Source organism: Xiphophorus maculatus, chromosome 4 (genome assembly GCF_002775205.1).
Source record: "Xiphophorus maculatus strain JP 163 A chromosome 4, X_maculatus-5.0-male, whole genome shotgun sequence".
Classification (NCBI taxonomy): domain Eukaryota; kingdom Metazoa; phylum Chordata; class Actinopteri; order Cyprinodontiformes; family Poeciliidae; genus Xiphophorus; species Xiphophorus maculatus.
Genome location: NC_036446.1, coordinates 2,482,535 through 2,507,514, shown reverse-complemented (window position 1 = coordinate 2,507,514; position 24,980 = coordinate 2,482,535). Strand labels below are relative to the sequence as shown.

Here is a 24,980-nt window from a genome sequence, read left to right as displayed (position 1 = left end):
AAGTGAATTCTGTGTTCATTTCAGTATTTAAACAAACATTTAAAATATAACTATAATTAATCTAGAAAATATAATAAAATTTTTGCTGAATTTGAAACTTTTTTAAGTTAATCTAATTTATCAAGATGTACCTGTTGATTTCAGGTTAAATCTGAACCACAGAGGAAACAGCTTGAAGTTCTACTTTCTTCATTTTCGTTTTCTAAACTTGCAGTCAAAGTTCAAAGGTCATGTTAAGGAAATGCACAGCCTGCACTCCATGTTATTACATCTCCTCCAACCATAAACCATAATCCACAGGGGACCGGTTAATGAGGTTACCGTAGCAACAAGGTGGGGGTTTTTGTTGCCTTGTTTTTGCTTGATGTTTTTTCCTTCACCTACCTAAGCCGCTTTGTTTCATCTCTGGAGACTGACGTGAGATGGAGAAGAGACGGTAGTTGCCGACTTTAGAGGAGGAGGTTTCTGAGAGGACCTGGATGGGGTCAGAGGGCAGGATGACTTAGGGAGATGGAGTGGCATCAAACCATAGAGGAAAAGCTGCAACTGCACAGAATAAACCAATTTTGCTCAAAAGCAAATGAATGAGATGTGATTTTATGTTTACGGACTAAAAAATAAAACTAAAAATGGTTAGAACTAAAAATGGTGGTTCCACGCCTTCCTGGGTTCAGTCTCACCTCCATTGATCCGGTTTTGTGATTGCGAATGAGCGGCGACCGCTTCTGAATGGTGATCGGCTCCGATGCGGGAACGGCGCGGTCCGTTTCGTCTCGCGTCAGGTCCTCCAGACTGCTGCGCTCCTCCTTCTTCTGCCCGTTCTGAGGAACACACAGCTGGAGCCTGGATGTCCTCCACATCGGGACGTTTTTAAACTTCACGGTGTTTACCTGTCGCGTCACCTCTGATGAGGCGGGTCTGAAGCCGAATCCATGCGGCACGTGCTCGTCCTCGTCCACGCCCTTAACGCCGGGGCTGAAGTGGAGCTCCACGTGGAACCGCTCCTCAGAGGAAATGTCCTTCAGGCAGACCATGTTTAAGACAATTAATGCTTGATTATTAAGTTTTTAATCTGTTTGTTACAGACACGCTGCATGTTATTGTTTACATCTGGAAATGTCACGCACCCGCACAACGCTGGAGGGCAAAAAGACGTTTCTAACTCTTGCTGCTGATACAGGAGAGCAATTTCATGAACAAAATGAAACCTGCAGCTGAAGGTATCATTAACTTAGTGCAGTGCAGCAAAGGGAAAAACCTTTGAGGAAAAACTCAAAACCACTTGTAACCTTCACTTTTCCCGCTCTCTGTCGGCTATGCTGCATGCAGATCCGTTGCCATAGCAACTGACTAACAACAGGTCCACTAGTGTATCAGGATTCAAAGCCAAAAAAAATCCCTACAAATATTTTCCACACATTCAGTCCATTACAGTTTTCTGTTTTCAGGCTTGATGTTTATTTTGTGATAATTAATAAGTGATCGCTGTGGTAGATTAGCTGTCACTGCTAGCTAATCTAACACAGCGGTAGTTTGTTTATTAGCTCATTTAAACCCTTGCTCTACAATGATCTATCTCATGAAGCATCAGTAACCCACCTTATTGTTGTCTTCGTAGAGCATGATGACAATCTGCGTCATGTAGTTGAGTTCGGCGACCTCATTGAGGTAATCCATGGCGCGTTTCCACTGCTGGTCCTTCTCCTCCTGTCTCAGACGCAAACGGAGAAAATATCACCCTGATCTTCACGTCTTTTCATAAAAACACTCCAGAATCTGCAGGAATCACTGTTTGCTTACGTCGAGCAGGCTTCCGTATCGGAAGATGCTGAGCAGGGAGTGGACGTGGCTCTCACTGGTGAAATATAACCGAGTCCTGACATGACGGCCGGGTGACAAAACGCCACGAGAATACCTGCAAACAGGAAGTAAAAATAAAACATGGCTACCTATGTTTACTCTCCGTTAAACATTTGTTCTGTATTAAAATTTAACTTACAGAGGATGAAGCTTGTTGACAAACTCGTCTCCGTGCGTCCTCTGCAGGTCAAGCTGGATCTTCCTGACCAGAGGGAGGCAGTAAGCGTAAGCTATGTCCAGCTTCTCAGCTCTATTTATGCCGTACTCCTGCAAAAACACACAAAAAATAAATTACTCAGGTGGCTCAATTCATTAACGTTTCTGGGCTTCACATCCAGAATGTGATGGGTCACATTAGTAAATATTTACACTCCCTCACCAATTAAAACCATATCCAAACAAAAGAAAACCTAATTAAATATACAAATAACCAGTGGTGGGAACCGCTAGCTGAAACGTTAGCTGCACTAACCCTGAAGCACTGAACATAAACATTAGTTCTGCTAACGCTAAAGCGCTAGACCAACGCCAGCAGAAGCTAGTGCTTGATATATTTCTATCAAAATACATCAATTTAAATGTTTTATGATGCTAATAAATAGTTTTATTATATCTTGTCTTCTTTTGTTTATTTTGTACCTTTTTACATATCTTGTTTGAAATAAAGTTATTAGAAAATATAGAAAGGATCCGAACTGCTGCACACAAGCAGACTTCAATTTAAAAGCATAAATATAAATGTCAAACTGCTGGACAAATGTGAACAGTTGATAAACAAACCTTCAACCACAAAGTTTATTCAACCGAAACTTTACTAAACAAATTAGTGCTTTAGAATTTATTCAGAAAAAGTAATTTAAGGGAAGCTAAGAGGTCTAAATATTTTCAAAGTTAGCAAAGATGTTAAACAAAGAATCAGCCCTGCTATTAGTGTGTCAGCATAAGTGTGCCCAATATTTCAAATATTGTTAATCAAAAGCATAATGAACATAAGCAACTGACAATACTGGTAAAAATGTGGAAAAACTTTAAAGTAAACAACATTTTGTAATATTTGTCACATTTTGAACCCATCGGCAAATAGACCCCACCTATTCGCAGATGGGTCCATCATTTACTACTAATTATTTATTATTATAAAATAATTTAATAAGAAAAGCAACTCTAGGCTCCTTCGTCGTCCTCCAACCTGCGGGATGACGATGTCGGCTAGCGCTCGCGACAGCCGGAACAGCTCCTGCGTGTCCTTCAGGCCGAGCGTGGCGTTGTGAATGACGTCATACTTCACGCAGTCGTAGATGTCGGGGATCTTGCTGATGTCGTAGCGGCCGTTCTTCATGCGGAAATCCTTCTCCAGCTTGCTCCAGCGCTGCAGCATCAGCTCCAGAGTCTCGCTGTGGTAGAGCTGCAGGTCTGGAGGGAGAGGAGAAAAACATCCTGCTAGCTGAAGAAACGCAGCCAAACACGTCAGAAAGGGTCAATTTCATGTTTCTGTACTGGAAGAGTTTGGGTTCTCCATTCTGGTGCGGATCTGAGAGGTGAGGCTCTGAATGAGCGTGTAGACCTCATCACATGTGGCCACCGGGTTCTTCACTGTTTTCATTGAATTCAAAAGAGACGTAGCGCAGGTCGGGGCCAGCTGTAACAAAACAAAACACAGACCAGGGTCACCAACGAGTATCACTAAACAAACAAAACAAAACATGTCGCTTCACTAAACAGACATGTTTGCTGTTTTTTAAAGCAACAGACGCTCAGGTCCGACTTCGTCCAAACGGCCTCTTTTACAGGATTCATGTGAATTTCCTGGACTCTCCAGAGTTCAATGTCATTTAGTTATAAATATGAAAAAAATTAAACCCAAACTGAACTACAGAAAGGATAGAAGTCACAAAGAAGGAAGGACACAAAGAGGGAGTGAAGAGTAAGAAGGAAGTAAGGAAGGCAGGAAGGAAGGAGACAAAGGAAGGATAAAAATGAAACAAGGAAGGATAAGGAAGACGGATAAAAATGTAGGAAGAAATGAAAGATAAAAGGAAAGGAGAGAAAAAAAAGTAGGTAAAAGGGCCGAATAAAAAGGAACAATGGATAAGAAGGAAGGAAAAAGGAAAAGAAGAAAGGAAGAATGGCAGAAAGGATACAAAGAAAGAAAGAAAGAATAAAAAGGTAGGAAGGAAAAATAAGAAAGTAGGAAGGAAGAAAGATATATAAATAAAGAAGGATGAAAAGGAAACAATGAACAACAAGAAGGGAAAAAAGAAGGAAGGAAAAAGGGGAAGGAAGGATGTAGGAAGACAAATATATATATATATTGTATCTTTAGCCAAAAAATAAACTTGAATAGTTTATATTTGTGTTTTTTTCATGCAGCTGGACAATGTAAATGTCAGTTTTTTTAACGTTTTCTTTAGATTTTGATCTCGTTCAGCCTACTTCATGTCAACCGTATTCGAATAGTTTCTGCTCTGAAAGCATCCGTTTTCTGGTGATGGTTGTTCTTCCTGGCTTCTTTTCACACTCTGACCATTTCCCTGTTGAAATGTTTCAGCTTCGGTTTAACCATGATGTTTGTGGGAGTCATGGCGAGTTAAAAATAACGAGCTGAGGTGGAGGAGCTGTCGCGGTTTAGATTTGAAACATGGAAACAAAATGTGTTTTCTTTAACCAGCAACCACAGAAACAGCCTCAGCCAGTGCTGGAAACTTTAACGCATTTATTAGTAGGGATGTACAATATGGCATAAAACTCATATCACATTATCTATTGTGATGGGTTGCAGTAATGATAAATATCGCAATATGTTTTTATAGAAATAAAAAAAAATCACATACTAATTGAGTTGAATAGATATATTTATGTGTTCAAACTTATTTTAGGTTATTTTGTGGATGTTATTTGCATGTAAGTGTTTGTTTTATGCTGCTGCTTGTCATTACCAGGTTTTCCTTAAATAATCTAACTTTAAGGGCAATGACAGGCAGCAGCATAATCTCCCTGGTTAAATCAAAGTTAAATAAATAAAAGAAAAATATGTATCTACATGGAAACACAATAACTTTACTGTAATGGGTGTCTGTGTTGAATCCTGCTTTTCTTCCCAGAGTTGTGGCTGGAACCTGTAGTCTGCTTTAGAAGCACATGCTTCGTTTTAAAGAGGTGAAACAAAACGACTTTTTTTTTCCCAGTATGGTTGTTCACATTTCTATATACAACTTACATATATGTGATCTCCTGTACGCGCTGCAGAAGACCTGAAAGTGTCCTGCATGCACAGTAGATGGCGTAGTAACGTCACACACAGAGAGCATGCTCAGCGTTTTGCCAACCGCCATAAAGAAGAAGAAGAAGTGCTCCGTGTTTGCGGAAGTAAACATGGATGCTAATGACCGGAGCTAGCTCATTAACAACTTAATCTTCATTATAGTGCGCTATGATTGTTGCTTTTCTTCCCGCTTGCTCTCATCAGGACGCAGAATAGTGACGTTTGTTGAGTATCAATGACGTTCAGGTCGGATGAATGCGACCTGGCCGTACAGACACAGGTCTAATTTGAAAAGATCAGCTACTTATCGTTTATCCAGGTGGCGTGGGTCGTATTCGGAAAAGTCCGATCTGTGTTGTTCAGACTGGCTTGATGCAGGTCGCTTTAAGGCAAAAGAGCCAGCGTGAATGCAGCCTGTCAGGGGTTCCTACTTGTTAGTGTGATGAAGTTTGTTGTCTGACTCGTTACCCGGTCGTAGTCCTCGTCGTTGAACTCGCGGTCCCGCTGCAGGATCTCGTGCAGCCGGGCCTTGACGCGGTGCTGGCAGCTGCTCAGCGAGTCGCTGTCGTTGTCTAGCAGCCCGTTCATGTTGGCGCTCTTCACCATCTGCACCAGGATGGGCGTCAGCTCCCCCTCCAGAGCCAGCAGGCCCTGCTCACACACACACACACACCGACACACACACACCAAATCTGTCTTTATTTCTGACAATGTTTTTAAAATGAGTGGAAAACATCTCATTTTGGATCTCAGAACCTGTGCAGCTTAAACTGTTTGGGATCTGCAAAACTTCATTCTGCTTCTAAAAAATACAAATAAAAAATGTAAATGGTGCCACATGCAGGGCCATTGCTAAACACAAATGCTTGGAGTTGGACCCACACTCTACTCCGGCCAACTCCCAGAACAGGAATGATCAACGATTCTGTGTTTTTCAGAGCATTTCTCTATATTTGGTGGAGGAAATTTCAGGTTCACTAACGCAGGAGATTTGGAAAAAAAAAAAAAGAATCTGACTTTAAATTCAGAAACCTAACTTTCTTTCTCTAAATTTTGACTTTTTTCTCAGAATTTAGAAATTTTTTCTCAAAATTCTGACATTATACTCAGAATTGTGACTTTAATTACCAAGTGTCAGACTTCTGAAATTAATCTCAAAATTGTTTTATTTTTTTTTCATTGGCCCTAATCCTCTTCCGTAGAACTGACTGAAATGACCCAAATCAATTATATGTAACAATACAGAACTAGAATAAAATCAACAAGTTTCTGGCTTTACAAAGGGAACTGACTCATAAACATGACATGTTTTATTTTCCTAAGGAAAATTAATCAGGAGTTTATTAAAACCAGAAAAGATCTGGAAATCTGCAGATCTTTTCCACGTCCAGTTAATTATCTTAGATTAACAGACTTTGCTGTTCCGTAGTGAATAGCTGCATGGAAAAAGAAGCTTTGTGATTTTTTTTGTGTACAGTAAAAATATTAATCCTGCTTCTCTGTCCCCCAATTTCCAATCATCCTGAATCCAAAAGAAGCTGTGAAATCAGAGTGAACATTTAGCTTTAGATGGTTCTCAGGCACCAACTGAACAACTAGAGGTTAAAGCGTTAAATTCAATTTGTAAAATGGCGGAAACTCAAATATTTTTCCAGACCCAGAAAAACACACAGTAAATAAAACTTGATAACTTTCCGCTTATTGCTGGTTCATCATTAACGTGATCATATGCTGAATATTACAGAATACCTTTGCGAAGGAAGCCGCCGTCATCTGCACCCGGCCTTCATCCGACGCGTAGATCTTCAGGTCGTGTCTGTAGGTGCTGTGTAACCGTAGCAACCCGCAGCCCGGAAATCCAGCATAGTCTCCTACATCAAACCAGCAAGAATGGCGTCAACAAACTTGGATGCTGCTTTCTAAACACAATGAGCTTTTTCACATTTTGTTTCTTCCGAGGATTTTATTGGGATCTTCTGAGATGAAGCAACAGAAAACAAAGAGGTGGAAAGAAATTCCACTGAAATAAAAATCTGAATGGTGTGGAAACCAAAACAAACGTGTAAACCTGCCGCAGCAAGCAATTAATCAATGAATCATATGATCGATTAAAGGGATTCTGATATGTTCTATTCTGATGATTAATATTTTGTTTTCAGAGATTGTAATAATTTCTTGTTTTTAGAATTTTGGCTTTGTATTTCTGTTTTATTTATTGTTTTTGGATGTTGTGCTTTACTTTGGATATTTAAAATATCTTCTAGTCCAAGTATTGACTGGAACTGGGAAGTTAAGTACAATGGCGTAATACGTGTCGTCATAGAAAGTAAAGAAATAAAAGAGTAAATTTCAGCTAAAAAATACATAAATTTTTAGATTAATCACAAACACTTAAAAAAAAGAGAAAATTTTTGAGCTCCAAAAGTAAAAAAAATTGGTAAAAAAAAAATATATCTGAAATTTTGAAATTGATCAAGAAAATTTTCTATAAAAATATCTTTAAAATTTGAGTTTCAAAAGTCAAAAATTTGCAAGGAAAAAACTCAAACATTTTTAGATTAATTTGAGATATTTTTCTTTTTTTCTAGGAAATTTCTTTTGAGGATTTTGGAGGAAATGTACTCCTTTATATTCATCTAGAATGGCTCTAACACACCACCATTTTCTGTAGAAAATTAAAGTTTATTGATATTTAAGTGAGACAACTTGCATTATAATGCCATTATCAATATATTACTTGATGGCATCAAAACAACAATATTATCACTTATTGCAATAACTATTGCCGCAATTTATCGCTCAGCAAGATTAGTTATGGTGTCTGGTCCATGTGGGAGTCCAACGCCAGCAGGAGAAATGGCTCCTGGATTTCAGCCAAAAACAAAACAGAAATCCTCAAACCGCTAAAATCTGATGTCACTCCGTTTTTGTTTACATTTCATATAGAAGGAAGTTGCGCTCAGCGCCTTCTACAGAGGTTTTTGTGTTATTTCCTTCTGTGGTTCTCGGTGCAGCGCCACCAGAGGTACTCCATTAAGCAAGTTTATGTTTGTAATTCTAATTTATGTGATTTTAAGTAATTCTCACCTTGACCTCCAGGGTATATGCAGCGAAAGGCTCTGCCCAGCTCCTCCGCCTGCACCCGGCCAGCAGGTGTCAGCTCTCCTCCCCACTTCAGCACCAGCAGCAGGGACTGGCCTTCCTTACGTGTGTCTGAAACGGACCGAACCAGTAAAATTAAAAACTGATATGAACATAAATCTTAAATCTGAAGGATGTAACTTTTATTTTAAAAAAAAAAGTTTATTTGTTAAAACTGTCACCATGTTGTGGCAGTTTAATATGAGACGGATAACCTGTGAAAAAACAAAATCTCCTTCACCTCCATCATGAGCTATGGTTGCAGTCAACATCATCAACATCATCGAGAAGCTCGATTTGTTCACAGATCACCTGTCTCAACCCATCCTGTCACGACATTCTAACAGTTTCACCAAATATGTAAAAACATATTCCTTATGAAAGTTGCAAACTGCAGGTTTAAATAAACGACCAAATAAATGTGTGAACCTTCGTCTTCGCTGGAGGTTTTCGGCTGCCCATGGGGCAGGTAAGTCAGCTGCACTTTCCTGTTGATCCCAGAGAAGTGGCCGTACCTTTAGAACCAGAAAAATATCAAAAAATAAAAATACTTCCAAAGTTTCTCAAGCATTTTTGATTTGATTATCATAACTAATCAACATTAAAACTGGAAATTGGGCTTATAAAAGTTATTTTAAGAGCAGAAATATTGAAACTTTAACTTTTGGGGCTCTGTTTCCACCAGTAGAGGTCAACTTGCTGGTGTTAACCCTGTCGTTTGTGGTTTATGCACCTTTTTCTACTGCAGATTTTCCTTCCAATTTCCTTTAACATACCACATTTTCTGAACTATAAATCTCAAGTTCTTTTCATAATTTGGCTGGTTCTGTGACGAATGCATTTTTCCCCTCTTTATAAGCTTGGTTTTGACTACAAGCATTTGGCAATAAGTTCATGTTTTTCCGTGGCTGGAAAACAAGCCGTTTAAAAACTTTCCTATCTAATTTCCCTTTCGGGATCAATAAATTACTTTTAAATTGAGTTCATTGTTATGTCACATTTCACGGCCACTGCGCCGTTACCTAGCAACCCTAGCTGAGCAAATCTCTGTTACCTAGCAACCGAAGCGGAACTCCAGCCGGATTGGCCAGCTTTTGTTGTTGACTCACCATCCAGAAACAACTTGTTGCATTCCTGATGGTTGTGCAGGAGGCTCTGCTAATGCTTTTCAAAAATGTACGGTTGTATAATTACGCATCTGCTTGGAGCCATTTTCAGGTGCGAGTGTAAACGTTGAGGTGGGGGGCGTGGCCAGCAGCAAGTTATTTGGATTTAAAGTGACAAGATGCCCTAAAACAGCTCAAAAATCAGATCACCTGAGGATGATTTTGTTTAAAAAATGTAATGAACATATTTTGTATAGGCCATATATCTATTCTAACCTGTTAAAGGAAGTATAATAAGCTAATTTTAACCTGTGTTTCAGGAAAGCATGCATCGTCTGTTACTGAACTCACTGCAGGCTTATCAGAAGAACTGCAACCTTGTAAAGACGGACTGGTTTCAATCATAAAAAAGGCCCAAAGCATTCTGCTATGACCTCATAGGTCTGCTTCCACTCTTTTCTCAGCAGACGTTTATTTTATAAACAGTGAGAAAACTGAGCAGCGAGCTTTTAAGGAAGTTGGAGGAGAACAAGGACAAAATCGTCCAACAAAAGCTAATTTATCACAGGCTGCGGCCATGCTTGTGCTTTTAATAACCTGGTAAGAAGTTGCCATTTTTAGGAGCTCCCAGGGAAACGAGGTTAATCATCAGACTTTCTTCACCTACATTTCTAAAACCGTCTTCAGCTGCTCCAGTTTGGACTTCTTTTCTTCGATCTCACAGTCGTTGCGCTGCCCCAGATCAATCAGCAGCTGCCGGGTGATGTCCAGGACCTCCTGTGAGACGGTCAGAAGGAGAAACCGTCAGAGCGTCCAGTGCTGACATTTCTGCACCTCAGACGTCAAGATCGACTGTTTCACCTGCAGCTGTTTCGGCTTCTTGAGTTTCAACTTTCCTGTTTTGTATCCGTCATATTTTTCAAACAGATCAAAGAACCTGAAGGGAAACAAATGAACAGTTGGTCTTTCAATGTGGCGTTTAGTGATTGGTCTGCAGAGGGAAAAACTCACATGGGGTTGCGAACTTCCATCTTCATCTTCTGTTTGGGCGTTCTGTCTCCATGACGGATGACGGCGATGACACTGCGTAGCTCCATCCTGGACAGGTTCAGAGTAAATTAATGAAAATGTTTAAGCCACAGTAGCTACGTTTCCATTACAAACGTGTGCAAAACTTTTTTCAAAAATGCACAATTTCGCATTTGTGGCGTTACCATTAAAGACATAAATAAACTTGTTCACATGATAGGTCATTAAAATTTATGTTGCCAACGAATGTGAACACTTATAATACTGGCGTTCATCATAAACAATCTATGATGACATATTATGGCCATTGTAGATAGAAAACAAAACTCAGAAATTTTTATAATAAATTAAGAAATTTCTAAAAAAAAAAAGAAAAAAGAAAAACGCAGGAATTTCCTGAATCCAAAAATTTTAAATTTGCAAATTATTTTTCTGGAAAGTTTCCCAATTTTAAAACTCAGAGAATTTGCAAAAGTAAAACATTTTCGACTTTATGAGCTCAGAAAATTTCAGATATTGTTCTAGAAGATTTATCGCATCTTAAAATTTCAGAGATTTTTTCTTGCGAATTTTCAACTTTTGGATTTCAGAAATTTCCATGTTTTTTCTATAAAATTTCTCGTCAATTTCAAAATTCCTAAATTTTTTGGGAGAATTCTTTTCTTCTGTCTACTATGCTGTTGTAGCCATCAGACGAGATGTCAGCGGGAGAAGTTACTTTTGTTTGCAGCCTTTTGGGAAAATTTTAGTCTGCAATTTTGTATTTTTTTACAGCCATGGATTCAACACTTTCCAATGAGAAACTCAACTTTGATGAACTTTGCTATGCTGTCAGGCCTCTGATGTTCAAGGAAGCCAGTGCCAACAAATAAGCTGCTGGAAAGCAAACTGACATAATGCGAAATAAGTCTTTTCGTTGCAGTTTTGCAAAATGCACTAAAAAACCATCTTATTCTACACAAAAACATTTTGCTTTTTCAAAACTGACATGTTTCCATTAAGAAAATTTATTTTTGTAATTTCGATTTGCACAGTTTTAAGACAACTGGAAACACAGTCAGTGATGAGGTGAGTCCATTAATCGGGTTTTACATGGTCCCTGAAGTGGTGGGAACAATCGGGATGTCCTCTGCCTCCGTTGGGATCGACCAGGGAATCTGGAACTGAGGCGCCAGCTCTCGCATCACGATGTTCCTGAGACATTTCATCAACAGCAAAAGGTCAAATAAACACTCAGAAATGTTGAAAAAAGCAGGTGAGAAAGAAAAGCCGGTACCCGAGGATCTTGGCGCAGTCGTCATAGTATTTCATCGAGTTCTTGACGAAGCTGAAACCGTTCACGTCACAAACATAGGAGTGTCCGTTGGCTCGGAGCAGGTCGAAGCCGCACACCGTTTGCTGCGGTGGAAGAACAAGAGTAAACACAGATTATGGATGAAACTAATGATTATCTTAGTAATCAATTACTTTGATTGAAAATAAATTGGCAAACTTTGTAGATTTTTTATTTAAACAATTAAGTTTTTCTCTACAATATAAAAATACATTAAGAAAATACAAATAAACAAATTAAATAATTTTTTAAACATCAAAATAAACGTCCTATTGCGTAAATGCAATACAACATTACTTTAGTTTACGCTCAATTATCTGTAGGAAAGGATGCATCTGCAGGACGCATTTACAGGCAAAGGTTTGTTTTATCTTAAATGCAAATCTCTTCTGATTTAAATATCTTAAATGTATTGTTCTACAGTTTGAGCTTAATCACTGTTCTGATTATGTTGTTCTACTAAATTAGTGGACAATTATTTCAAGAATTGATTAATTACAACACACTGTGCTAACACACTGAAATATGATGGAGTAAACACCGCGGTGGAAGCCGGCGTACCTTGAAAGCCAAGCAGACTTTCCGGGCCACCAGTTTCTCCATGGCCGAGAGTATGACGGGGTAACGGACCTCCTTCCCCTCGCTGTCGCGCTCCACCTTCCCGTCCAGCGCAGGAGACTTCCGGGCCTCGGCGTGGGCGTAGTCCGGCCCGACGGTGTACACCTGCAGTCCGACACAAACCCCAGAACCAGCAGTTCTGTTACATCAGAGCTCCAAGTCTCAACCAGTAAACTACGACCTGTTTATCTGCTGCAAAACTCATGAAAATCAAAACGTTTACATGTGCAGAAGCAGGGGTTCTGTTGTGAGTTTGAGAGTAGTTGATATGTTACTGGCAGGTAGCAACAGGGCCTACGATTAGAAATCCTCAAGTCCCACCTCACAAGTTTCATGTGAATACATAAAAACATTACAAATTAGCTGCAATCTGTGATTTAAACACGTATGTGAAGAGAAATCTACATGCACAAACAATTAATAACTGAATACAAAATATAAGAGAGATTTGTTTTTCTTACAGAATTTAACCAGGTGAAGCTAAAACGACCACTTATGAAGTTCTGAGTAGGACAGACAAAGACAAACAGCTCTCTACATATGCATACATATTTTTTGTGTAGATTTGGCTCTGATTTAGTTTGGATACGCCTGTTAATTACTAAATTAGTTGATGAATACTTCAATAGTCGATTAATCACGATTAATTGCTTCAGCCCCAGTTTCCACCTTAGTTTGGTATTGCTGATGCGAGGAGCGGCCATTTTGGATCTCAAAGTCCATATCTGAAAAATTCTCAGACTTCCAGAGGCCAACCTGAATAATCCATTAAATTATTAAAAACCTTTAGTTTATCTGATTTTTCTGAATCTGATGAGTGAATGCAAACTTCTGGCCTGGACTGCAGAAGTCTGGTTATTCACACAGAGAAACATGTCAGCCATCATAAGTGACGTTCCATGTGAAACACGCACTGCAGAGCCAGCCTCTGCTCTGCTGCAGCTCCACTCCTGACAGCTTCTTTGGACTGGCTCCATTTTACTCATTTTAAGGCCTTTTGTTTGTTTCTAAATGGTTAAATGGACTGGGTGTGAGTGCGAGTAATCTATGTTTATATGAAATGAAAACACAATAACTGCACCCCACTGAGGTATCTCAGCATGTTTTGCCCAAACCTTAACATCCGTGCCATCAGTCGGCATGAACTCTTCGTAAATGTAGGAGCCAGTCTTCCTCACGCTGCTCTCTGGAGAGTAGACGCTGCTCCGGCTCCCGATCTGCACAAAGCAGAGACCAAGTTCAGTTCTTCTTCTTCTCTTTTCACACAACTTCTTTTAGAAACTGAGACGCTGGTTTAACTAAAATGTAAAAACTTGCATAAGCTGCAAGCTATAAATACAGCAAATGTCCCAGAGGATGACAGAAAGCCATAAAATACAACGTAGAAGCATTAAGTGTGCTCTTATTTTGAAATATTTTTTAATTTTCTGACTGGAAAAATGTGTGGAAACAAAGTCGAAGAAATCTTTTCTGAATTCTGATCAGCTTGTTGCGTTTTTAAGAGTGTTTTCTTTCATCTCTCCTCAACGTTGGACGCATTTCAATTAAAGGAACTTTTTTTGTACAGTTTGGCTCAGTTACTGATCTTAATATGTTGTTTTTTTTACTCTGTACACTAACCAACTAATCGCAAAAAATCTAATTAATCGTTCCAGCTCTAAATTTTTTATTTCTCTTCTGTATTATTTATTTATTATTTTATTTATTTTTCAAAAAAATAAATATATATTTTTATTTTTTTTAAAATATATGTTTAAAATAACTATATATTTAGTTATTCATTATAAAATATTAATAAAGCTAAAAGTTTTATTTTGTTAAAACATAATTTAATAAATACATATAAAACAATAATAATAATAAAAAGTATTTTATAATCTTGACCTTGAAAACACTTAATTAAAGTCACACTGGAAGCCTGTGTATAATAAGGACACATAAATGTTTGCTGCCCGTAGTTTGGTCGGACCAATCTGAATTACTACACGAGTCATGAATGTGGAGGTCACGACCTTTCTGAAGAGTCTCTGGCTGCCGCCGCCTGCTGATGTGGGGTAGTAGATGTAGACGTTGTGGTCCTCAGCACAAACGGGCTTCTCCACAAAAGGTTTCTGGAAGATTTCCCCGTTCACCTCCACATGGTCCTCCCCTTCCACCAGGTTACACTCTGAATACACACACACACACACACACACATTGGGCTGGACAATATGGCTGAAAAACCATTAGGCCCGTCATGAAAACAAATGTTGCTGGACAATAAATTGTCCCAGAAGTTATTGTGATAAATGATAATATTGTTTTGAGACCATTTACATGCATATAATGGCAATAACATAAAAAATGTAAGAACACATTCGCAAAGAGCAATTAACACTCGGAACAGGGAGACATTTTAAATATCCAAAATAGACAAACAAAATGAATTATGAAGTCTCTCTAAACAAAATTGTCCTTTAATAACCTTTAATTAAAAAAGTGTCCAGTTTCCAGTTTTTGGTAGAAACAGAGAGAGAGAAAAAAAAGATAAATCTTGCAAATGGAATTAATTTATGATATAATTTATTGATTTTTTGCGACAGGCCTATAATCATAAAATAAGCACTTCACATCAGTCATAATTCTTGATTAGTTTATGTTTTAAATATCTGAAATCCTGTCTAGTAGGTGGCATGATCCTTCCTGTTTCATCCAGTTTACTCCCCACGGTGTTGTTTTTTTATTTTTAAGCAGCTACTTTTATTTTTATTTTCATGAGGCACGGGGGGGGGGAGACTTGCGCAAGCTACGCAGCAGGCTGTTGCTAGGTAACCGAAGTTGGGGGAACTTGAAACCAGCAGGTTGTTGCTAGGTAACCAAAGAGTGAGTGAGTTAGTTGATTCCAACAACCTAGCTTAGCTAGCAGTGAGAGAATATTCTACCAATATTGATCTATAGTGATCTATATCATTATTGATTTATTGTCCAGCCGAACACACACAGGAAACGTTGACCCTGCGGCGTTCACTGCTGAGGCCTGAGAAGAAGCTCTCCTAAACACGTAAAACATCTGATCCGAGTGCCAGAACCTTTATGTCACAGAACCTAATGAGGGAAACTCGTCCCTGCAGAACATCCAGCGCTATATTTATCCCATAGCTGCCACAGAACCAGAACCCGGCTGAATAAATAATGCCTGATACAATAAGTTCAAAGCACAAACAGGAATATGAGGCTGACCATTTGGTTTAGCTGGGTCGCGGTTCAGCACAGCGTAACGCGGCAGCTCGATCCCCTCCTCCTGCAGGATCCGATACACTTCTCTCCTGGAAAACACACACAAACAAACCCTGATGATAAATAAAAGACACCAATAGATGTTTGTTTTGTTGGAGGGTGAGGGTTAGGGTTAGGGTGGGGCAGATGCACCTGTCCTGAATATAGTACTGCATGTTCAGGTCGTTGATGAATAGAGGGCTCCTCAGTTTGGCGTAGCTCACCGCATTGTCCAGAGGGAATCCTACAAAAAGGAGACACAAAAAAAAACATTTTTAAACCTTTAAGATGGGGGAACTTATTGATTAAAGCTGCAGTATAACTTATGTAAAAAAATATATTCTTTTACATATTTGTAGAAACTTTGATATAGAAAATTTATTTTTTTTACATATTTGTAGAAACTGTCAGTATGGTATGAGACAAATAATCTCTAAAACAATTTAGCTCCTCTGCCTTCTCCCAGTACTAACTGGTGTTAGCATTAACATAAGATCTGCTGACGGGGGAATGGAGAGGCAACAAGCAACGCCACACAACGCCACATTGACTAAGACCCGCCTCCTCACTCTGATTGGTTGTTTGTAGTTAGCATAGCTACTGATGATATTGTAAAATCAGTTTTCCTGTCACTGTAAGTTCTCTCACTGATGATTGACAGCGCCAATCAGAACCAATCCTGGTTCTGATTGGTTGTTTTTGGTACATTTCTGCGGCTCAGGGAGGAGGTGGAGGAAATCCATCGCTTCACAGTTCATCTGTCTGATATTTTTTTACAAATATTACAAATTTGTAAAAAAAAAAAAAAACTTTTAATAAAAGTTACATACTGCAGTTTTAAAGACATAGTCTAAAGTCGATTGATCTTATTGATCGACTAATGATTAATTGATAACATGAAAGGCTACATTTTTCACGATCTGCTGAATTAAGTAATATTAATATTATTTTGTGTGAGCTGCATTGAACACTGCCTGAATAATCAAACAAATTGTGGTTTTCTCACATTATTAAACTTACACATGTAACAAAAAAGGAAGCTTTTAGGTTGTTAAATAGAAAAATAGAAGCTAAAAGAAATAAATATGAGAAACACTTCATTCCCCATAAACAGAGAGATATTCACACAGTATTGTCTGTGGTTGCTCTTGAAGGAAAGTAAAAACTTCGCTCCATGAAGTGCATTAACTCACAGCAGCCCTCAAAATGAACAGTGCTAATTAACGTCATGTGTTTTTTTTTACCATGCTTCTTTCTGCTTTTCCGTCATCTCATCCTCACCTTAGTAGCAGGTAAGCCATTTTTGATCAAGAAGTTGACGCTTTGCCGTCATTTAGCCCAGCTGAATAAAGCGTTATTAAAATGAAAACTTAACTTAATGAACTTGTCGAGTGTTTATATTTCTAAAAGGAGCTGCATAAAGCAAATGTTTCATCCCACGTTGGATTCCATTTGGATCGTTTCTCTATTACGTTCCAATATGGCCGCCATCTTTATTCCTGTATCAAATGACTCCTCTAAGGATGACCAGCAGCAACCAAACTACAACACTAAAAGAAGGACTAAAAAGACGTTATTAGTTAATCGACTGGAACTAATTTTAAATCAATAGTAAATCCTAAGTTGATTAGTTGCTTGCGTCCGTAGAGGAAACACAGAGAAATATCAGCAGAAAATGATTGCAAAGACAATGCAGATTAAATATGCATGATTTGCATGTGGGCCATTTTGTCAGTGTGCATGCACTGTGGTGGGAGGGGTGGCACCTTTGGAGTGGAAGGAGATGAGGCAGTCACACAGCGGCCATTTGTCCACAGGCTCGTTGAGGATGGTGTCCTCTGGGAAGATGACCACGGTGATGTACTCGAACCGGCACAGCCTCTCCAGAATCTGGGTCATTGGCTTGGACTTGGACTTCTTCATCATGCAGCAGATCCCCACCACGATCTGTCGCTCCGGGGGCTGAACGGGACGGAAACAGGTCAACCGGACAAATCACTCAGAACTTAAAGGCCTCAGCTTCAGTGTATTTATTTTATTATTGCAGTAGCATACTGTTCTTAAAACAAAATAATTAGAAATATCAAACCTGCAAATAGAAGACATTTATTCAGTGCAGAAAACGATAAAAAGCAGTGACCTATTTTCAGTTTTCTGGCAGAAGCAATGACATTATTCAGTTAACAGGCTTCCGGAAGAAAAACAGACATGAGGCTTTTCCACATGATGATCTTTTGTTTTACGCTGCAGTCATCTCCTAGTCGGGCGTCTGCAGCTGAAAATAAAATCTAAATCTCCTCCAGCCCAAGCATATGGTTCTAGTTAAAATCCCTGAAATAAGTTTTGAACTTTTTTTCAGTTTCACAGTCTTTGAACAAAATGCATAGCCTTTTACAGCATCTTTGAATGGAGCTAAACTGGAGCCAAGAAATAAAAAAAGATTATCTGAAACTGGGGAAAAAACAACAAAATATGAAAAAAAATTAAACTGAAAGAAAAAAACAGCTCAAAATTTCCTTTTTAGATTAGTTTTCTTTATGCTCAAGTTTATTTTTGAACAAACCTTCCTGCAGGAGCTTGTTTTAAGTCAATAATTTCTTTGTATTGAATAATAATTGATAGTTCCATTGGCAGATTATTTCATTTATAAAACTAAATTTTTTTTCCATATTACAAGTGAAATAACCTCTAAATGGAACTAGTCATTTTCCATCAATATAAAGAAATTATGTACTAAAATAATAATCTGTCTTGCAGAAAATTTACTTTTGATTTAGTTTTGTCTCATTTCAACTGTATTGAGATGTTTGCATTAGAAAATAGAAAAAAAAAACTTTGTAGGATTTGGTGTTTTTGGTGCCCATTGCAGCACTTAGGCTGCATAATTACTGACCTTATTAGTATCTACTTACATTTATATGTTTATTAGCATGTGTGAATTTTATGAATTCAGTTTTGTGTCTGTACCTTGAAATTGCCCCTTGGGGACAAATAAAGCTAACCAAATGTAGCGATTTTAAATAAAGATACACTAATGATCAGAGGCGAGACGCTCACCGTGTCTTCGTCATCCTCATACAGGTCCATGTCTGTCCTCATGCTGTCCTCCTGCACCTCGCTCTCATCGTCCTCGCAGCCCACGTAGAATCTGGGAGCGCCACGCTGGCTCTCGCCCGGGCTGTTGGGCTCTGACATCACAGTCTCCCGCGGCTGCCCTTAGCATCCCACCGCGCCATCAGACACCAGCAAACGGCCGGAGCGGGCCGCCGATGGGAGGGCCCGAGGCCTGCGGCGAGGGACGAGGACCCCGCTGCTTCGACTGCACAGCAGAGGCAGGTCAAGGTGGCGAGACAGAAAGGACGGGACTGAAGGAAGAGAGGGGCTGCAGCGTTGCTCCGTCTTTTATTTTCTAGTATTGGTTCAGCTGATTGTTATTTTGTTTGGCTGAATATTCAGCAAAAGCTCCAGTTATACGATTGTAGTTCTTTCTTCCATTTGCAGAAACGATGGGCAGTCCTGCATTAACGCCAAAAACAATGAAAAACATTATAAATATAATCATACATCATGTTTTTTTATTGTGGTAACTAAGCCAGTCGCAATAATCTTTTTTTTTTACCGTGGTAACCAATACCGTCATAATCAATCATATTATAAGTTAAAACAAGCTCAATAATTTCCATCTGCACGGTTTATCGTTTTTCTCTTAAGCAGTTATGAGTCACGGAGGAAAAACCTGAAACTGCTGCTGCGCCAGTTACTAAGGAGATTGTTGCTAGGGAACTGAAGTTGGAGAGGAGCTTGAAACTGCTCTTTACCCAGCAAGTAACAACCCTTCATCTTGGTAGGCAAGCACAGATGAACCATGGCTTCCCAACCAACAATAAGAAAGCAGAGTACTCAAAAATTATAATTGAGTAATAGTTGCAATGTATTTATATTGTTTATAAATTAGACATTAGCAAAACAAGACCTACTTCTAAGCTTGTGGCTAGTTTATTGTTGTCATAGCAACTGTCATGATGGCTAGTTACGGATGCTTACCAAGATGGCTGTCACCTACAAAGTTTCCAGAAGTGTGACATCACATGAGAACTACTGTATCTACATAATAAATATTGAGTATTCTATCAGATTTATTATCTATTGATATTGATCACGTCTATCACAATATATATTGTTATTGATTTATTGTCCAGCCCTAATTAATCAAAAAGAAAACTAAAAATCATTAGTTGCTGCCCTTTTTGGTTATTGGCAACATGAATTTAAACACGTAAAAATCTGGAGATATCAGACTCATAATGAGATGTTTGGAGTTATAATAATGCTGCTGCTGTTCTGTAGACATGTAAACATGAAGGAAAGACTAATAAAGAGCCCAGAGTCTTCAGATTTTAACGAACTGATGATTAGCTGCTTAAAGACAGGAGAGTCAGCAGACAGACCTGATTACTGCTTTGTGACATGTTACAACACTAGGACTACAGACTGGCTTTGCAGCAGTGAACATTACCGTTACTGAACGCAGCTCAACACAGCTGAGATAATAAACAACCCTTCTGGGATGTCAATGCTAAGGAAAACAAACATGGCTGCCAAAAAAGACCAAGATCCCCTTGAAGAATTTAGTTGTTTATCTGAAACCACATCGATTTAATATCAATCACGTCTCATTTCCAATTAAACAAAATGTCCAACATTTAACAATGCAACTTAGAACTGCTTATAATTTTTATTCAAGGCTATTTTACTAACATTTGTTACCATCAAGTTTTACTCTGTTACTTTTGTCTTGACCTCTAAAAGTGATCAGATGTTCTTGCATGTTAAGCCATAAACACAAACACAGTACAAGGTGCCTTTGCAGCCTCGGCTCCTGAACTAAACTTTTTGCATTGTGGGTCGTAATTTTGTTTTTTTCAATTAAAAATTATTAATTATTTTCTTTATGTCTCACTAAACATGCAATATTTCAATGAAGAAGTAGAAAATATAGTGTTTTAGGTTATTAAAAAGTCCCAATTTACCAAAATAAAGTTTCCTTTTGAATGAAATGTTTTCTATTTTCTTGGTGTAGAAATGTTTATTCCCACCAACAAGGACAAGTTTGGTTTAAAACCCTTTAACCAAGCTCAATGGACACATGGGAAACAAACAAACATGGTAAAAAAATAAAAATATGTTGCGTTGTACCAAACGTTTTCTCAGTTAAGAGTAAAAGGTGTGCATTTGTTGGCCTTGAAAAGCAGTTTAACACGAAAAACAGACCTGCTGTATCCCTCAAACCAAGAAAACAAGAAAATTGAAGCAATTCAAGCAGATCATCAACCATTTCCTATTAACACAGAAAAAAACACTGCTGTTAAATAACATTTTAACTGGTGAAATCTGGTAAATATATCCAAGAAACCCCACCCTATTTCATGTGGTTGTGGTTTGTTTCTTTCACACACACATACCATGTTAATGTGGTAAACCACCATTTCACAGCTTTTGCACATTAGACCTTTAATATAGACCACTACAAAAGATCTTTCCTGCCAACAGTCATCACTATCTGCAATAACTCTTAAGAATTTGAATTAACACACGTTACAACATTTATTTTCCCTTTGCGATCAATAAAGTATGTTTTAATTGATTTTTGAATCTGAATGCCTAAAAATCTTTGTGTTTCATATCTGTCAATATAAATAATTGTTGATATCGATAATTAAGTAATTAGGACTTTACTGCCAAATAGGTGGCATGATCTTTACTGTTTTATCCAGTTTTCACTCCCTGCCATTATTTTTTTATTTTTAAGCAGTTACGAGGCATGGTGGAGAAACTTGAAACTGCTGCTACGCCAGTTACTCAGCAGGTTGTTGCTAGGCAACCAAAGTTGGGGGAACTTGAAACTGCTTGTTAAGCAGCAGGTTGTTGCTATGTAACCAAAGAGTGAGAGAGTTAGTCAATGCCACCAACATTCAGTGAATTTATATAATATTCTATCATCTGCTAATATTGATCATGTGTCTATCGCGATACATATTGTAATTGATTTATTGTCCGGTTCTAACTGAATGTAATTTGAAGTTACATTTCACTCTGATCTTGGTTTATTTTTAAACTAGACAACCCAGAAGGATTCATTACTGACTTCATATTCAAACATAGTCAATCAAGTTTTTTTTGCATAACTTTTATTTTTGCTATGAAAAGGAGCCAGGGGGCCTTTAACAACAGCTAATTATAAAACAGTAATTTTCTAAGGAGCCTATTGTATTAAAATGTGGCTCTCACCCAGCAGGAAGTCTCTCCGGGTTATTTTAGTTTGGTTTCATAAACCCGGAGCTGAACGACTGTTAATTGAAATTTTAAAAAATAAACTATTACCTAAAATAAAGAACAGCTGTTTAACAGCGTTTATTGTGATTTAGGTTGCCATGATGCTGATGAACGTTGGGTCACATTTTTACTTCCTTGCATTGATTTTTCTGCCACATTCAGCAACTATAAAAAAAAGTTTTAAATAATCTGGTATACTCGTTTTTCGCGGGGGTTGCATTCCGAAAAGAACCCGTGAAGTAGTTACCTTTATTTTTTACAATTATTATACAGCATAATTAAATACTCTACATTGAAACCAAAGAACAAAGCCTGTTTTCAGGTCTAAGCATTTGTTTACCAAATATAACGCTTTCTTACAAATAACTACAGTAAAATAATCATTTTAATCATCAATACGAAGTACAGTAGGACAAATTGTGACTGGCGTATTTCACTGTTCCTCTGACTGAGACGCTGCGGCCTGACTCCGCTCTCTGGTGCCTTTTTGTTTTTTTCTTTTGTGGGCTCTAGTGTCCCTTATACGAAAGTAGGCTGACAGGAAAGGGGGGACAAAAGGGGAGAAGACATGCGGCAAATGTCGCAGGGTCTGGGGTCCGGGAATCGAACCCGCGACGGCCGCGTCGAGGACTCAAGGCCTCCCAACGTGGGTCGCACTAACCACTACGCCACCACATCACGCCCCTCTAGTGTCTTTTTCTTCTGAAGCCTGAGGTGCAGGTGTGTTTTTTCGGGAGAAGAACGTAGTTATCGGTAGTTGTTGTCGCTCTTTTTTCTTCTGGGCAAAAATATTTGCCAAAATTTGCCAAGGTGTATTACACATCTTTAAATACCGTAACGTTATTGGCACACAGGTAGAGAAAAAGTGCGGAGACTGTTTAGCCAATCAGGACGCAGAAGATAATGCACTGTGAAAAAAAACTACACAATAAACTCCGCGAAGCAGCGAGGTCGTGAAAGGTGAACCGCATTATAGTGAGGGTTCACTGTAATCCATAATCTAAAATTATTTTACCCCAAGTGAACAAAACTACACCTCAAATACCCCAACGTGTCATAACGTTTAAGACAAAAAATGGAGTCCAGATATCTTTTTTTAAATTTAAATCAACTACATTCTGGGCGTGCCGTGGTGGCGTAGTGGATAGTGCGACTCACGTTGGGAGGCCTTGAGTCTTCGACGCAGCCGTCGCGGGTTCGATTCCCGGACCCTGCGACATTTGCCGCATGTCTTCCCCCCTCTCCTTCCCCGTTTCCTGTCAGCCTACTATCATATAAGGGACACTAGAGCCCACAAAAGACCCCCTAGAGGGGTAAAAATAAATAAATAAATAAACTACATTCAAAATATTCTGGATAAGTAAAATATGTAAACAGTAAAAATAAACATTAGGTACTTTATTTTGCAATGAACTGATTATTACTTGAGTATGTCAGTTGCAGGTTGGTTAGCGTAAATGCATGATAAAACTGTAAATAATGTTAGTAGGAAAAAAAATGTAAGTGACTTGTCAGTGGTTTCTCCTTGACCCATCTAAAGTCAGTTACTAATTACCTTTTTCGCTGCCTTGCCTTTAAAGATCCGGCTTCAGTCACGGATATTTAACCTGACCTTGACTCCTGGATTTCATGTCTGCTTGACTGCATTCATTTTTATACCTGAACATAAACTAGATTGTTTTTGAGATAACCTTTAATGTGAATTTGTGGCTTGTAAATAAACTGAAACAATTTGATTTTATTACTTTGATATAATATTATTACATGGTTAACACAGCACTGGTTGCACCAGTGCAACTGGCAGCTAGTCGAACAAGTTGACCAGGTGCAAAGTTGTTGTTTTTTTAATCACTGTCTATTAAGGAAATAATGATTTGTAAAAAATTAATTAACAACCTAATAAACAGTATTTGAAGTAAGTTATTTGAAGTTGAAGCAGAATTGAACAAGATGTGTTGTATATTTGAAGTAATTTTCCATAATCTATTAATAGTCTATTATACAATTAATGTGTTTATGTGTCTCCAACGCCAGCAAGAAAGTCCTCAGAGTTTTCTTTATATTTTATTAAACTCTGGTCATAATTTACAAATAAATAATAGCTGCACCATATTAGGAAAACAAGCATTTTGTAATATTACTGAATATTGCAATGACAGTTTTAATTCACCCAAACTCATTTCAGTTTTCTATCACTCTTTTCAATCTTTTTCGTTTTTAATCATGATTTCCTTGTCAACCTGCATTTGCATGCAGTGTTTGAATATGTCTCCTATCAAATACTGCATTTAAAAAATCCTGTGTGACATGACACATTGAAATTAGTTAATAACTACCAAATTTATGTTACTTATCATAAGCTGTTAATTGATAATAGACTGTTTATGAGAGTTAAAGTAATTAAAAAGGACTTTAGTCACGTAAAGAACGGAATTTCAATGAGTTAAAGGGGAAGCGCCATTCATCTGGCTCTACATAACGCTTCAATGGGCCTGACACCTTTACCTGTGTAAGAAATTAGGTCAAGGTGACGGATTAAATGAAATATAAAATTACAGTTTTTAGCACGGGAAAGTTAATACAATGCAGTCGATATTATTATTACAGAAACACATTAATTTACGCAAGGAACATCTGAACGCAAGTTGAGTTTACACTGTTGTAAATAAAAGAAAATTAAAACATGATTTAAAACTGTTATTGTGAATTTAAATGCCATCTTCATTGTTTCTCGTTTTGGAAGCAGTTGTCCTGAGTTAACGTTAATGTTGACGACATATTTTAGCTGCTGTTAGCTTGCGTTAGCATTCGACTAACCGCTAATTTGGCAACGTAAAGAAGTCTTCTCCTGCCTTTACGTCAGAATTTAACACTGACACTACATAATACCACGGATATCAACACTTATCACTTCCCATTTATTACCATTTATCAGCAACAGGAGGTAAAATATTAAACTTACGGCGCCATAAAAAGGTCTTCTGCTGCTACTGCTGCTGCTGCTGCTTTGGAACGCTCGACTCGCTGTTGTTGACAGTTTGCA

At 38.2% G+C, this 24,980-nt stretch overlaps 1 protein-coding gene across 22 annotated transcripts in view; it reads right to left on the bottom strand.

The window, feature by feature from the left end:
• The window catches only part of ppip5k1 (diphosphoinositol pentakisphosphate kinase 1), a 62,893-nt gene extending 37,913 nt beyond the window's left edge, over positions 1-24,980 (bottom strand). For all 22 annotated transcript variants that reach the window (XM_023331841.1, XM_023331842.1, XM_023331843.1 and 19 more), the window contains exons 1-25: positions 24,900-24,980; positions 18,662-19,120; positions 17,371-17,566; positions 15,758-15,848; positions 15,569-15,654; positions 14,362-14,516; positions 13,465-13,566; positions 12,293-12,454; positions 11,675-11,796; positions 11,491-11,592; positions 10,381-10,467; positions 10,231-10,306; positions 10,037-10,146; positions 8,693-8,778; positions 8,210-8,335; positions 6,872-6,993; positions 5,591-5,773; positions 3,358-3,499; positions 3,050-3,273; positions 2,000-2,127; positions 1,801-1,915; positions 1,600-1,707; positions 891-1,019; positions 681-821; positions 385-475 (exon numbers count right to left, since the gene is read on the bottom strand). In XM_023331841.1, the coding sequence (XP_023187609.1) occupies positions 385-475; positions 681-821; positions 891-1,019; positions 1,600-1,707; positions 1,801-1,915; positions 2,000-2,127; positions 3,050-3,273; positions 3,358-3,499; positions 5,591-5,773; positions 6,872-6,993; positions 8,210-8,335; positions 8,693-8,778; positions 10,037-10,146; positions 10,231-10,306; positions 10,381-10,467; positions 11,491-11,592; positions 11,675-11,796; positions 12,293-12,454; positions 13,465-13,566; positions 14,362-14,516; positions 15,569-15,654; positions 15,758-15,848; positions 17,371-17,566; positions 18,662-18,799 (3,022 nt within the window). In that variant the 5' untranslated portion in view covers positions 18,800-19,120; positions 24,900-24,980. The remainder of the gene's footprint in view (positions 1-384; positions 476-680; positions 822-890; positions 1,020-1,599; positions 1,708-1,800; positions 1,916-1,999; positions 2,128-3,049; positions 3,274-3,357; positions 3,500-5,590; positions 5,774-6,871; positions 6,994-8,209; positions 8,336-8,692; positions 8,779-10,036; positions 10,147-10,230; positions 10,307-10,380; positions 10,468-11,490; positions 11,593-11,674; positions 11,797-12,292; positions 12,455-13,464; positions 13,567-14,361; positions 14,517-15,568; positions 15,655-15,757; positions 15,849-17,370; positions 17,567-18,661; positions 19,121-24,899) is intronic.